This window comes from Ictidomys tridecemlineatus, chromosome 6 (assembly GCF_052094955.1).
Source record: "Ictidomys tridecemlineatus isolate mIctTri1 chromosome 6, mIctTri1.hap1, whole genome shotgun sequence".
NCBI classification, from domain to species: domain Eukaryota; kingdom Metazoa; phylum Chordata; class Mammalia; order Rodentia; family Sciuridae; genus Ictidomys; species Ictidomys tridecemlineatus.
Genome location: NC_135482.1, coordinates 89,832,887 through 89,846,934, shown reverse-complemented (window position 1 = coordinate 89,846,934; position 14,048 = coordinate 89,832,887). Strand labels below are relative to the sequence as shown.

Genomic DNA, 14,048 nt, shown 5'->3' with positions numbered 1-14,048 from the left:
TGGTATTTATTAAACAAGTGTGTGTGCACCATTGCTTGTAGTACCATTTTTAACTTGTCTGAGACCTAACCTTCATTCTCAACACTTGGCCAAAGTTAGGATGACAGACTTAATTTGAGAGATATCAAGTGGGAAAACTAAGCAAGGGCAGTAGCAATGATATTGCTAGCAATATCACATATTAGGGGTAAATCATTGAAAGGTGAAGGTAGTCAAAGTAATCAAATAAGGCCCCAAATCTAATGCAAAAACATTTTTTTAGGCCAACAAAGCCTTCAGGGTTATATATTCACCAACAAGTTTTTACTTGTTTTACACTATCATACATGAGTTTATAAATAAACAAAAATATTTTTTAATCTAAAAAGGATCTTAGCTACAGTGAGAAATTCCCTTGTTAAGATGGGAACTTGTTAAGCATGCAACAGAAAAAGGCAGACAGTTTCACCACCAGATCAACCATAAAATATTTATTAAGGATTTAACATTTTAAGCCTTAAGTTATATTTTTATCTAAATACATAAAATGTAATGTAGGTCACTATATTATTGTAAAGATATTTCTAAAGTAAATCCACGCATTTCTGTTAAATAGATGGAGAACTTTCACAAATTGATAAGTCAAACCTTATATTAATGCTATGAAGATAATTGCTCATTTATTTCAAAGAAATAAATAAATTAAAGTTAAACCACAGACTATGGTATGGTAGCTTAATAAAATTACATGAGCAGAGTTGACTTGGCAAGGCACCATGGATAACAATCTACCAGTAGATTGCAGTGAGTCCTTTTTTGTTCAACAAATGAAAGGTTATGTGTGAAGCAGCATGAACTGCATACAATCAACCAAAAGCAAACTACACATTTGAAAATGCAGGTTGGTTCACGTTCAATCATTTCATATCTCAGACAAATTTTTTTTCTAAAGATTGCAAACAATGGCTAGGCATGGTGACACCTGTAATCCCAGTGGCTCAGGAGGCTGAGGCAGGAGGATCTGGAGTTCAAAGCCAGCCTCAGCAAAAGACAGGTGCTAAGCAACTCATTGACACCCTGTCTAAATACAATACAATATAGGGCTGGGGATGTGGGTCAGTGGCCAGGTGCCCCTGAGTTCAATCTCTGGTACCACCAACCCAACAACAACAAAAAAAGCAAACAACAGATAGGTTTAATTACCATGTGAATGTTTGAAACTCTGGCATAATAAATCCCCTAGGATTATATGGCTGCTAAACAGACTTTCTTCTCTTTCCAAATACATTATTGATCAATTTGGCCATTGACTTAGATCCACTGGATCTTCTCTTTTCTTTGAGCTTGAAGTTTGTAAGAATATCCTTGATAATTCTGATGAACATCATTTCTACTTCCAGAGACTGCTCTGCTGCAGACAGTTCACAGAATTGGCATCGGTTATCCAGTGCCAGCTTTTCTCCTTCTTCCCAGCCAACCTCACGCACATGACAGAGGTCTTGCTTGTTGCCAACCAAAAGTACTGCCTGTTCCACAGCTCTGAAATACAGACATGCAATTTTTGGCAAAATTGTTTCAATAACTCTTTTTTATAACAGGAAGGTTCATATGAGTCAAAAAAGAAAAAAAATATTGTGTATCTATGTTTATGATCACATGTGGATATGGTGATACATACAGTATTTCACCACATAATCATCTCCATGCATTAACATATTCAAAGTATTCCATGCATACTAATTTTGCACCAAAACCAATTTAGTAATAGAGATTTTTTAAATATTAGCAGCACTTTCTTAAAAGCTTCATACAATGGTCACATTCTACTTTTTTTGCAAAAAACAATTGGCATAAAAAATTGGTTATGCAGTAAAATATGTGTCACCATTTACTTACAATTGTTTCAGATAGAATGTAGTAAATAACACAAAAGCAACAATGCCCTTAAAGCTGAGGATTTGAAGTAACATAAACCTATTCTTGAATGCTGAATCTGATTACTAACTAGGTATTATTGGTATCTTTCCCAGTTTTGGTTTCTTTCTATGTAAAAAACAGTAAAATAGTCCTCATCACAGAGATTTCTCACACAGATTAAATGAAATGATGTGTATAAAAATACCTAGCACAGTTCCAAGCAATGAAAGATTCTTATTATTATTTTTTATGTCCATTATTATTTGCAAGAGGAGAATGAACAAATATCCCTACTTATATAGTTACTGGAATTGAACAGTTAATTTGGATGTTTTCTAAAGCAAAAGTTAATCAGTAATCACTGCTGCTTTTTATTTGTTAGTATACATTATAATGAAAAATTTTTACTCTCATGTATCTTCCTTATGCTCTATTGACAATGGGTAACTTACAAGTACAACTTTACATTTGAAAAATGGTCCTTGTTAAGATAAAATATCTTCTGTAAATACAATAACTCTACTTTGTAATGGTGAAACAATACAAATAAAGAGTTTGGTAAAAAAAATATACAATGAAACTACTAGCTTTAAAGTGGCATAAGGAAGAAATTGTAAACATGGATGGCCTCTAATTATAGACACCAGAGTCCACTGAAGTAGGGTTCGTTCATATGCCCATGGGCTGTGAGGAAAGATGCTCTGTATGTGGTGGCCTTTAAGGGGTATTAATATTGTCTTCAGTCAAATACACAAAATGATTGTAAAGGATAAATGAGGAAAGGTAGTTGAAAGTATTTTGAAGGATGAACCATGAATATCAGAGGTCGTTTTACAAGAGTTCCATATTTTACTCTCCTGGCCTTTCTTCAGATCAGGAACTGGAAGTACTCCAGGAATAGTTTAGTCAATAAATTGACAAGATTGCTGTAAAAATGTCAAAATAGGTTTTTATATATTAAATGTGATTTTAAGTGTTCTTGACTGATTATTTTGCTTTGAAAGGATATAAAAAGAACTTTATTTTTATACCCTACCTATGTCATTAGTGCAAAAATATAAGGAAATAAATGCCTGAATTCTAAAAAGTCAGTAATGTTATAGGAAATCAGGGCTATGAAGCACCTGAGTAAAATCACATCCTCTGCTCCTACTATGCTGTCATCAGCTGTAAGATCAGATAAATGAGCTCTCGAGATTGAAGTGGTTTACCGAAGGTAAATCAAATGGAAAGCAGAATGTACATGAACTAGCTCTAGGGATATGCCCTTTATCAATTACTGGCCCATGGTTTCCTTGCTAGTGGGCAGTTAAAGTAGATATATAAAACACTTTTACCAATTTGCAGTAATAATATTGTACTTTTTATACTTACCATATTAGAACATTATTTTGGACTCTACTGGCAAAACTGGCTAAGAGCACAGAGAATACTTACATCCACCCGTTAAACGTAAATACCTCAAATGAAAAAGGCTAAAGTTCACAATAAAACATAGGAATAACTAACATGGAATACTTAGATGCTTAAGCTTTTCTCTACCAACACAATAATTGTTTAAGGACAAGTTATCTTTTCCTTCATAGTTCTGTGTGTCAGGATAACTAACAATGGAGAATTGTTGGTCAGCTCTTTATTTTAGAAGGTGAAATGTAGAAAACTGCATTCTCATATTTAGAATTTGCAAATGGTTTGATTATTCAGTCTATTTTGCTATGAAAGATGGAACAACCCAATAACTAGGAATTGGATTTCACAGGATGCCAAATGTAATAAATCTGGATTTATTTAGTATCCTTAACATTTGTGTGTGTGTGTGTGTGTGTGTGTGTGTAAAAAATGAAACGGAAAGGTTGAAAAGGGAACTCTGTTATGTACAGAGGACCATTATTTTGCAAGTGAGTGTCATGTTAACAATAGAAGCTGTCTTGTAAAATAGCCATTTACTCAGGGCAAGTAACTGTTTATGTCAGCCTGGATATAAAGCATTCTCATCTTATTCCTTTTTACTACACGTGTAACTCCTGTGGAATGGGAAGGTGAATTGTTCAGGGTTGTTAAATTTCGTAATTGGAAGGCTGTATTAAATTCTTCCTAATGATGCTTACAGCCATATGATGATTTACTCAAAAGAAAGGAGAAGAGAACGAAATACCTTACCTTTTGCAATGACTAGCTTGTGGCTCCCGAATTCTGTAGATAAGGGCTTTTGCAAAAGCAAACGAAGATCTGTCACTGATGTCATACACAATAACAAACCCATCTGCCCAGTGAAGTTTACTTGTGAGAGAGAATTTTGCTTTCTGCAACTGAAAGTAAAACAAGTGCATTGAAAGTGTTGGAATCAAACACTGGTACTTTATAATCTAGTTAATTGATGCACACCCATTTCATTGAAAGAGACTTCAATAAAGCCCCAAATTAATATTTTATAAAATGTATTTTCTTTGTGTATTTCTTTCTTATTTCTCTTTCTTTGATTAAAAGTGAATGAAAATTCCACAAAAATTGGTAAAGCTTAGCTAAATATATTTAAAGCAATTTTTACTTACCCCCTAAAAATATTGAGTTATTTAGAAACCAGATAGAGTTGTTTTGAAACCAGAGACAACTGACAGTTATTTCTTTCTTAATATTCCTTTGACTCCTTTTCTCATTTATATAATCCTACTTTAACTATTTAATATTTTGAATGGTCAAAGAGGTTTGTACTCAAAATGTATCTTACTTATACTCATTTAAACCAGGTTACTTACAAATACAACTCAGTGAAAATACTAACTGAATTGACAAGCCACAAAATTGACAGCCATTCTATGGCCTGACAGAAATATGTTATGAATGAAACCCAGTATTTCTATTTTAAAGATATATGTGATGTGTTAATTTTTTTGACATAAGTTTTTGGAGAAGCCAGAAAATGAAATTTATAACACAGAAAGTAATCTCTTAACATTTTAGTAATTAAAATGGAGAAGAAACTTCATTATAACACTGACAATGTTTCACACACCCTTATCAAAACTTCCAAGTCATAATTAAAACAAGGGAAAAAAAATAAGATTTTGCTTTACTTACTTGAGAACAAGGGTCATATATTTCCAGATTCAGTTGCTTCCCTTCCAAACACAAATGCTTATTATAGATAGACTCTGTGAAATAATATATAGGCATTGTTGGCACGGAAAAACTCCAGAATAAAAGGTCCAGTCACCTGATCACAGTCTGTCCAATTCCACCAGCCCTATTTTAGTGGAACAGTACAGTAGCTTTTCTTCCTTGCTGGTGACCCAAACCATGCCCATGCTGTATTTACTCAAGTATGTTACTTACACATGAATTTCACCCCATGTCTGTTTACCTGCTTTCCTTCTAGTCGATGAATTGTGTTCCTACTATGGACATTTTATTTACCCTCAAATAGTCATGACTTCCTCCAGCTGCTTAAAAAACACAGCTTCAGTAACTCTGTCTTCCCGTATCATGACTTTTTTTCTCTCTAGTATTTCATTAACAACATCTTATAAACATGCTTATTTTCTTCTAACTTAAATATTGCAAAACTCAATGGTCAGTTCTATGTCTTCATCTCATCTGCCTCACTAGTAGCAGTAATGTAGTTGGTCACTCCTATCTCCTTCAAATATTTTCTTCACATGGCCTTCAACTATACATACTCTTCTGTTTTATTTATTCTCTGTTACTCCATCTTAAACTTGTAATTTTCCTCCCACCTCCAAACTTAATTCCCCAGTTCATGGTACTCTTTTCTATCTATCTTGCTTTGCCAATCTCCACCAACTACGTGCCTGAACATGCTAATTATTCACTATTAACTCAGCCTATATCTACAGCCCAGATTTCTCTGAACTCAAGAATATCCCTGAACCACTTGTTATTTGACATGTCCAGGCCTGGTAAACATCTCACCCTTAACACACTTAAACTGAACCCCTGATATTTCTGCAAAGACTGCATCTTCCACAGATTTCCATTTTGCTAAATGCTATACCCATAAATCCAACTTTTCAGATAAAAAGCTTTAAGACCTTCCATGATTCTTTCTCTTGTGTCCATAGCCATTCTATTAAAATTCATTTTATTCTACCTTCAAAATTATTTTTAATTTATCTGCATCTCACTACCTCCACTGATAACACTCTAAATCACCATTACCTCTTACCTAGGTTATTACAGAGTGTCCTATTCTACCTATCTTCTTCCAGTCCCCCAATCCCTTCCTGTCCCTAGTTAATTCTCAATACAGAAACAAAAATGAACCTTCTAGTCTGAACAGATACTTAGCTAATCAGATTGCTTTGATTACTTCCCATCTCACTAGGGTTAAACCAAAACTTTTAACATACCTAAGAATATTCCTCCTTATCTAAATCCCCAATACCTCTATGACTTCAGAAGCTCTCTTTGTTTATTTTACATTCTCTCCTCTTGATGGGCACTAAGCTTCATACCATTCTTCAAATTTTTTTTCCAGAAATATCCTTCCTTAGAACTTTGTTAATTATTCTTTCTTCTGACTAAAATATAAACCCCAGATAACTTCATGGTTCCATTCACTGTGTTTCTGTTTCAATATCATTTTCCCAGAAAGATCTGTGATGACCATCTTATTTTAAATAGCTATGTACAATATGAGTGCTTCTCTCTTTTTTTCCTTCATAGCATTTGTCATCATGACATAATTTATTTTTAATTTTTTCTTTTGCCAGGATTAACAGACCCTTCTGTCAGGATTATAAACTCCACAAGGGATTAGCTATTTGTCATTTTTATTTACTGCTGTCTCCTGTCTACCTGAAAGAGTCTATGGTACATGAATAATAATTTAATGAATTAATTAATTTCCACAACCATTTTGATAAAAGACCTACCTTTTTTTTTACAAAATAATGTAATACTGACATAAAATTATAATTTATGCTGGCAAATATTCTGTAACCCATAGTAGAAAGCTATAGCAGATATCTGGGGAGTCTACCCAGAGAGTTAAGTCTAACTTTTTAAATCTTTCCAGGTTAAATTTAATAAAATTTATTATAGTTTCATCAAATCTTAAATTATTTTCAGAGTTTATTCTAAACTTCATAGATTTACTATTGACTATAAACCATAAAATCTCCTTGGAGACATTTTAAAAATCCAATCTCAAATCTCAAAAACTGCTGACAAGAGTCATCAACTCTTGGTTTAAAAATATATATATATATATATTTTTCCCCTTCTGGCCTTCATTTACAGGATGAAGCTGTTCTTGCTAGCTTGTTCTCGGAGAGTGGGTGACCTTTGGATCACTTGCTTATCTTTTCAAAATGTCTCCAGGTCTTGTATTTTTCATTGAGATGTAACAGTCAGAAATGTGTAAACATTTCATTTGTTTATGTAACTAGATTGTAGAAGACATGAAGGTGAAGGGTTTTGTTATTGCTGGTATTGTTATTTGGATATTGTATTCTTTTATTTATGTTTAGATTCATTTTTACTTTTGGAGCCTTTTCTCATGCCTGAGTCCTACCTTGTGGGCTGTTGACCTTTGTCGGCTGATTTTGTCACCCCCAGAAATGAAACACTGGAAATTTCTCTTTTTGTATACTTCTTCTTTCTATAATCAGTTTTCAAGCACTTGCCCTAAAACATTCACAATGTCATACAGACTGAAATACTGTGTTGGATACATGTGCACAACACAGTACTTTCAAGTTATTTTGTGAAATACTCTAACAGTGCCACTTTAGGAATAAATGTTCAACGTTTATTTGTTTCTTGGTGAATTACACACTTTCAATCTTTAACTTTTCTTACTCTACATAAAAAATTTTGAATGAAAAACATATTGTTCTTTCTCTTGTATCTCATATTTATTACAATTATCACTGTTAAAAAATTAAATTTATCACTACCTTTGATAAAATAAGATATTAACACCATTATATTGATGGATTGCTGGACAAAAATTACTCAATTGTGGTAAAATTCCTTACTTTTTGTGCCATGATATACCCCATGTGTTATGCTAATTCTGATCAAAATGACACAAAATTAGAGTTAGTGCAAGGATCCTGAAAGTATACTAAGATGCCCTGATATCTTTGTTTTAGAACTTTTCTGAAATTTGTAAATAATGTAGAAAATAATATGATCTTTAAACAAGGTATGACTTTTCTATTATTTATATCTGACTTTTAAATAGCAGTATGTTTTATTTTGTAGGTACTTATTTTTTTAGTTTCAATTGGCTCTTGCAACAGATGATGATTTATTTAAACATTCTATATTTTACAACAAATATTCATACACTATTTGGGAAGAGGATCCCAAATCTAATGTTTTGTCTAGTTCTAGACTTCGAAATGAACTGACTTTCTAATTCATTATCAAATTGGGTGAATTTTTATCATTAAAGGATATTCAATTCAAGTACCTATTCTGGCATTTCTTACAAAAATCTGTTAATTAATAAATTGATTAATAAATATAAAAGTGTTAAATTCTACCAAAATGCTTCTCTAATTGGGGAATATTTATGATGTTGACATTTTAAGATAAGAAAAGTCTTTAGTAGTGCCTTACCAAAATTAGAAGCATATTCTCCAATGAATCGCTTAGTAAGAAACCTTACAGTAAGGGCTGAAAAAAAAAAAAAGCTAGGTTTAAGGATTGTTACATTTTAAGATACAAATAATTTATATGTGTACTAAGATTTTATCTTTGACCTCAAGAATTGTCATGCATTTATGAAGAACTTAAAATCTTACTAAATTATAATCTAAATGTGTCAATAATGTTTGCATGGTACAAACATAACATTGTGAAAATAGAAAAATAAAATCTTAGAGCACTATATATTTAAGCACTGTAGTTAATTCACAAAGAAAACACATAAGGCAACCAAAAAATTTTATAATACAAACATATCTCATTATATTTGAAATGTTAGACTATTGCATTCTTTATTTTCTCTATCAAATTAAATCTGGCTCCAAGGTACTATATGTAAGTGTAAACACATCACAATGACCCCATCTTTAGGTATAATTATAAATAGAAAAACATTTTAAAAGGCTTTAAAAATAGTGATAAGGACATTATCAAGAATTTGCAGTTGTTTAAGGATGTAGGATTTTTAAATCCTGGAAATAGCAAAACCGTCTCTGGTATCTGTTTATCACATCTCAGCTTCTGAGTTTGGCCACTTCATTAGGCTTATGTGGATCTGTGAGGGACATACTGGCTGCCATTCAAATACAGGTAAAACCAAAGCAAAGCAAAATAAAATCAAACCAGGGCTTCCAAAAATAAGGCACATGTAGCTTAGTTTGAGGTTCTCCACAAGACCATGTCCCTCCCAAATCCTTTCACACCAACAAGGCTGCATTTTAAACACAACCCATGTGTCTCTATGCATCTCTTTCCACCCTTAGTTTCATAGAAGAAGGGTTTTTTCAAAGCCATTGCTTAGCTATGGGGCTAATCTATTGGTGTAGGGGCAGGTATACTGGAGTTAGAAGTAAGAGGAATGATGAATCCCTATGAATTTCAAACATCAAGAGAAGCAGACACTAATTAATATGTCAACATTTATTTTGCTACATCTGACTACATATTTATAAATATAAAATTACTCGTCTATAGCATTAAAAATCCCTGCAAATAATAATGTGTGTATCATCCCACAGATTAAATAAGTCATTATTTATCTAAAGTTATTTTATATAAAGTTCTTATTGAACATGTCAGTGTTTCTCATTTTGCACTCTACCTCATACCACAGAGGGCATCCCCACTCACCAGACTTGCCGGTGCCTTCACCACCCAAGACAGAAAGCTTAACTTCATTCATCTTGCCTTTCTGCTCTTTCTGATCCATCTAGTGTTCTGGAACTAGGCTGACTCAAGCCAAGCGTAATTCCTTTTTATTGCTGCTCTCATTTCTCTAAGAACAACTCCGCCTCATATTCCTATCATCTAATTATAACTTAAAAAATGTTTTCCTTCAGTAGTTTTCAACATATTCCCTTTTTTAAAAGTTGGAGTTACTATTTTGAGACTAAGTTTTAGGATAGAGATAGCTATGTATTTTTAACAGAAGCTTAGCTCCCAACCCTCCATTTTGTGAATCTGGAATCTACTTTCTCCTAGGATCCCCAAAAATGATCTTTCATTTGGAAAATTTTCAAGGGATGGGCAAACATCCTTGTAAACTTTCTTCGATTAGATAAGTTCTGTTTGTTTCTTTATCACCTGAGCCTAAATCTTCTAGCACTGCTCTGGTGACAGACAAGGGGAAATGAGTTAACTCAGTCATTAAAAGAAATGAGAGTAGGAAAAGGGTCACTCCAGGATTTCTGAGTTTAGTTTTGATAGCAATGTCAATAAATACCCAGGCCATATTTTTTAACCATATGATGTGCTCTAGGAGAAAATGGATGCCACAATGTTTTGGCTTTCCAATGTCATCTTTAATAAGTAATAAGTAAATTCTCTTTTTAAAACATGTCATGACAATAGATAACAGCAAGATTTCTAACAAAGAATAAAACAATCAATGTCATGTTGTTTGAAAAGCAATAACATAAACTGTCATATCTCCTTCTGCATTACTTTGGAATTAGGAAAGAGAAAGGAAAGAAAAGTTGGAGGAGGAATCTGGGCATAATTCAACCCGCTATGGAGTAAAGATATCAATTTAATATGCAAAAATAATGACTCTTTCATACCTCTTTTTGTTGATTTTTTTATACTACTCAGTGTCCATTGCTTTTTTCCTGTTATCTTTCCCTATTATATGTTTAGAAATGCTAAAACAAGTAGAATTCAGCCTCTGTATGAATAGTGAGCAGACTAAAGAATGCTATTTATAGGCCAGGTAGATCACAGAAATATTAATATACTATTTAAAATGAATATATGTAATATTTCTCAATTGCCACTATATTTTAAAAGCACAACTTAAAGATCAACAGTTAAGTAGTGAAGTTTCTACCATTATGCAGTTTATAGTCTACTAAGGAAAATATGAAATAAATTAGAATTATAATCAATAATGTTTCTAAATAAAATAGGATTTTAAGGACTGGGGAAAGCAATGCAGCAGATAGAAAGGTCTTCAAAAAGTATATAAACTTGAAACATGAGTAGAACTCACAGAGAGAGAGAATGAGAGAGAGAGAGAGAGAGAGAGAGAGAGATGAGAAAAAGTAATCAGGAATTGGAGAGATGTGATTATTGCAAAAGAAGAAACAAACCTGTAAAAGAAGAACAGCAAGAGAAGATATGACAATTTGTGAACGCAACAGAGTAATAGTTGAAGCAACTTTGATTTTTCCTTTTATTACAAACTTTTAAAAACTAAAAATATGCTCTCTAACTTGCAAATCTGTATTTGAAATAATATCAATTTTTACTAGTAAGGAAATCTACTAGCTTATTTGTTACACTATAGAATTGAACTTTTTCCATTTATTTGGAGAAATATTATTCTTAAGAACTTCTGATCAATATTTTTAGGAAGTTTTGTGCATCTACTGAGAGAAAGGATAGACTTTGCTTCATATATATCTGATATTAAAACAAACATGTGATTTCCCATCAAGAGACGGGCATTCTTTCATCTGAAATTCTTCCTCAGATTTAAAAAATAGCCCTAATAAGAAAGAAGGTAGCGTTGCTATGGAGTGAAGCTATAAATCTGAATAGGGAGAAAAAAAATAATGTAGACACATTTTAAAGAACAAAAAGTGCCAAAAAATGGAAAAAAGAAAATAAAAAAAGAAAGAAGAAAAGAAAAAGAAAAACTAAATGGGGCATGATATGGGGACTCAGATAAATAATGATAACAAATTAATCAATATCCTGATAGCCACATTATACTACTTTAAATGTTTTCACATTACTCTAAAGACACATCAACTCACAACCAAACTAAAGTCATTTTCCCTTTTATTTAATTTATTGAATGACCCAAACTTATTACATGTTCTTCTATAGTCCTGGTACTGTTTTAGGTCCTAGAAACACATCAAACAACAGACAAGAAAAATATTCACATAGTCTTCATTTTAATCATGGGGAGACAGTGAGTAACCATTAAAAAATGAGCCACTGGTAACCTATCAGGGGTTCATAAATGCCATCATCTTATCTGTTTGGTTTTATTTCTCTGAGGCCAATTTAGTCAATTCTTCTCATCTGTTAATCTCATTTACCTGTATTTTCTATTATTTTTCACCAAAGCTTGAGATTCAGAAGAGTGGAGTCACACCCAAATCTCCAAGAAGCAAAAAACATGGGGCTGGGGATGTGGCTCAAGCGGTAGCACATTCTCCTGGCATGTGCGGGGTGCTGGGTTCGATCCTCAGCACCACATAAAAATAAAATAAAGATGTTGTGTCCACTGGAAACTAAAAAATAAATATTAAAAAATTATCTCTCTCTCTCTCTCTCCCTCAAAAAAAGAAAGAAAGAAAAGAAAGAAAGAAAAAACATCTTTATTTCATAAACTGTTACAGATCCTTGAAAGGATGAAAGGCTTCCCAACTCATTCACTATATCTGTCAAAGCCTTACCCATACATGAATAGTGTACACAGAGAGGAATGAAATACATGGGACAATGTTATTTATGAATATGGATCCCCAGATCCTAAATATATTGCAAATCAAAACCAGAGATGTATTAAAAGAACTAAGCATCATGAGCGAATAGGACATGTTCCAAGAATTTCAAGTTGGTTTTACAGTAAATTAGTAAAATATTGCAATTCCATTGACAATATCAAGAAGAAAATTTATATACATAACATGTTCAAAAAACATTTCATGAAATATAACAACCCCTTTTAAAAAGCAAAATACTCTTTATAATCTAAAAACAGATTAAGGGTACAATTTTCAAAATTGCAACAAATCTTTATAGAATCATTATAGTGATGATAGATAATAGTGATGATACTATAGAAAGAATGAGAGAATGTTCACTATGGCTTTATAGCATAAAATTGTCAGTCCTTCTTAACAAAAAGAAAGTGAGAATAACTCCTAGAGGTAAAGGAAACAAAGTATCTATGGAGGGAATTGTTTTCTTCAATTGTAGTATCACATTATTAGCTTTGAGAACATTCCTTAAAGTAGCCAGATAAAAGATAAACAAAAAAGCAATAGTTCCAAATAACAACAACAACCCTAACAAGTTTTTCACATTTATATGAAAGAAGACAATGAAATTTTAAAAGAAAAAGTAAGAATGGAATGAGAAGGAAAGAAAGAAAGGAATGCAACAAATAATCAAACTAATAAGGAAAGTATATTTATAGGAAGAATTCTTTAGTACCTACTGAAGGTTATAATATAGAAATATGACTGGAAATACTATGCTGTAATTAGTGCTAAATTATTCTGAAAGTCAAATATAATGTCAATTAAAATCCCAACAATGATAGCTCAATTGAATGTGGACGGTCTGCTTTACAAAATAAAATATGCAAATATAACTGAGACATTTGTAGAAAAAAAGTGACAGGGTAAAGTAGTAAGTAAACAAAATACCTTTTTGAATGAAATCATACCTTAATCTCCTATTAATTAAATATTATGTTATTAGAACTAGATTAATGTGTTCATTAAAAGAATATTTTTAGTATATTAAAGAAGTTTGTAGGAAACTTGTTTTATTATGAATATAAAGATTTAAATATGTGTTATCTTTAAGTTGTAGTGACACCATTAGAAGTAATTAGAAAAGTATGTCTATACATCCTACAGTGCAGAAAAGTAAATTAGAAATAGTAAAACTTTTATCAAGAAAATTGAATTTTAAAAAGTTCAAGTTGACACGTATATGAGTATCTTTCAAGTAAACTTGAGGAGGGCAAAGTCTTTATAGACAAAAAACAAAGAAAGACATGGAGAGAAAAGAAAAATCCAAGGACATTCCATGGTTGAACTTTAACTGTGGGTTATGTTAGTCTCAAGGGAATACTGATTAAGTAATGTATATTTCTCTATTTATTCACAACAAACCAAAACCCTGTACACTAATGGATCATTTTTATCTGAATTAAAGTATTTGTTTCACCTCAAATCTGTTATTAAAGGAAATAAAGCTCTAATAGAAAAATATTTTTGAGATAGAATTAC

General features: G+C 32.1%; 1 protein-coding gene across 1 annotated transcript; it reads right to left on the bottom strand.

Annotated features, from left to right (window-relative positions):
* Positions 1–455: 455 nt before the first annotated feature.
* Positions 456–9,803, bottom strand: Rergl (RERG like). The gene is made up of 5 exons (XM_005328917.4): positions 9,703–9,803; positions 8,485–8,541; positions 4,975–5,048; positions 4,057–4,205; positions 456–1,518 (listed from the first exon to the last, which is right to left on the bottom strand). Exons 1-5 carry the CDS (start codon positions 9,779–9,781, stop codon positions 1,236–1,238), a joined length of 642 nt encoding a protein of 213 aa, XP_005328974.2. The 5' UTR covers positions 9,782–9,803; the 3' UTR covers positions 456–1,235.
* Between the last annotated feature and the right edge of the window lie 4,245 nt (positions 9,804–14,048).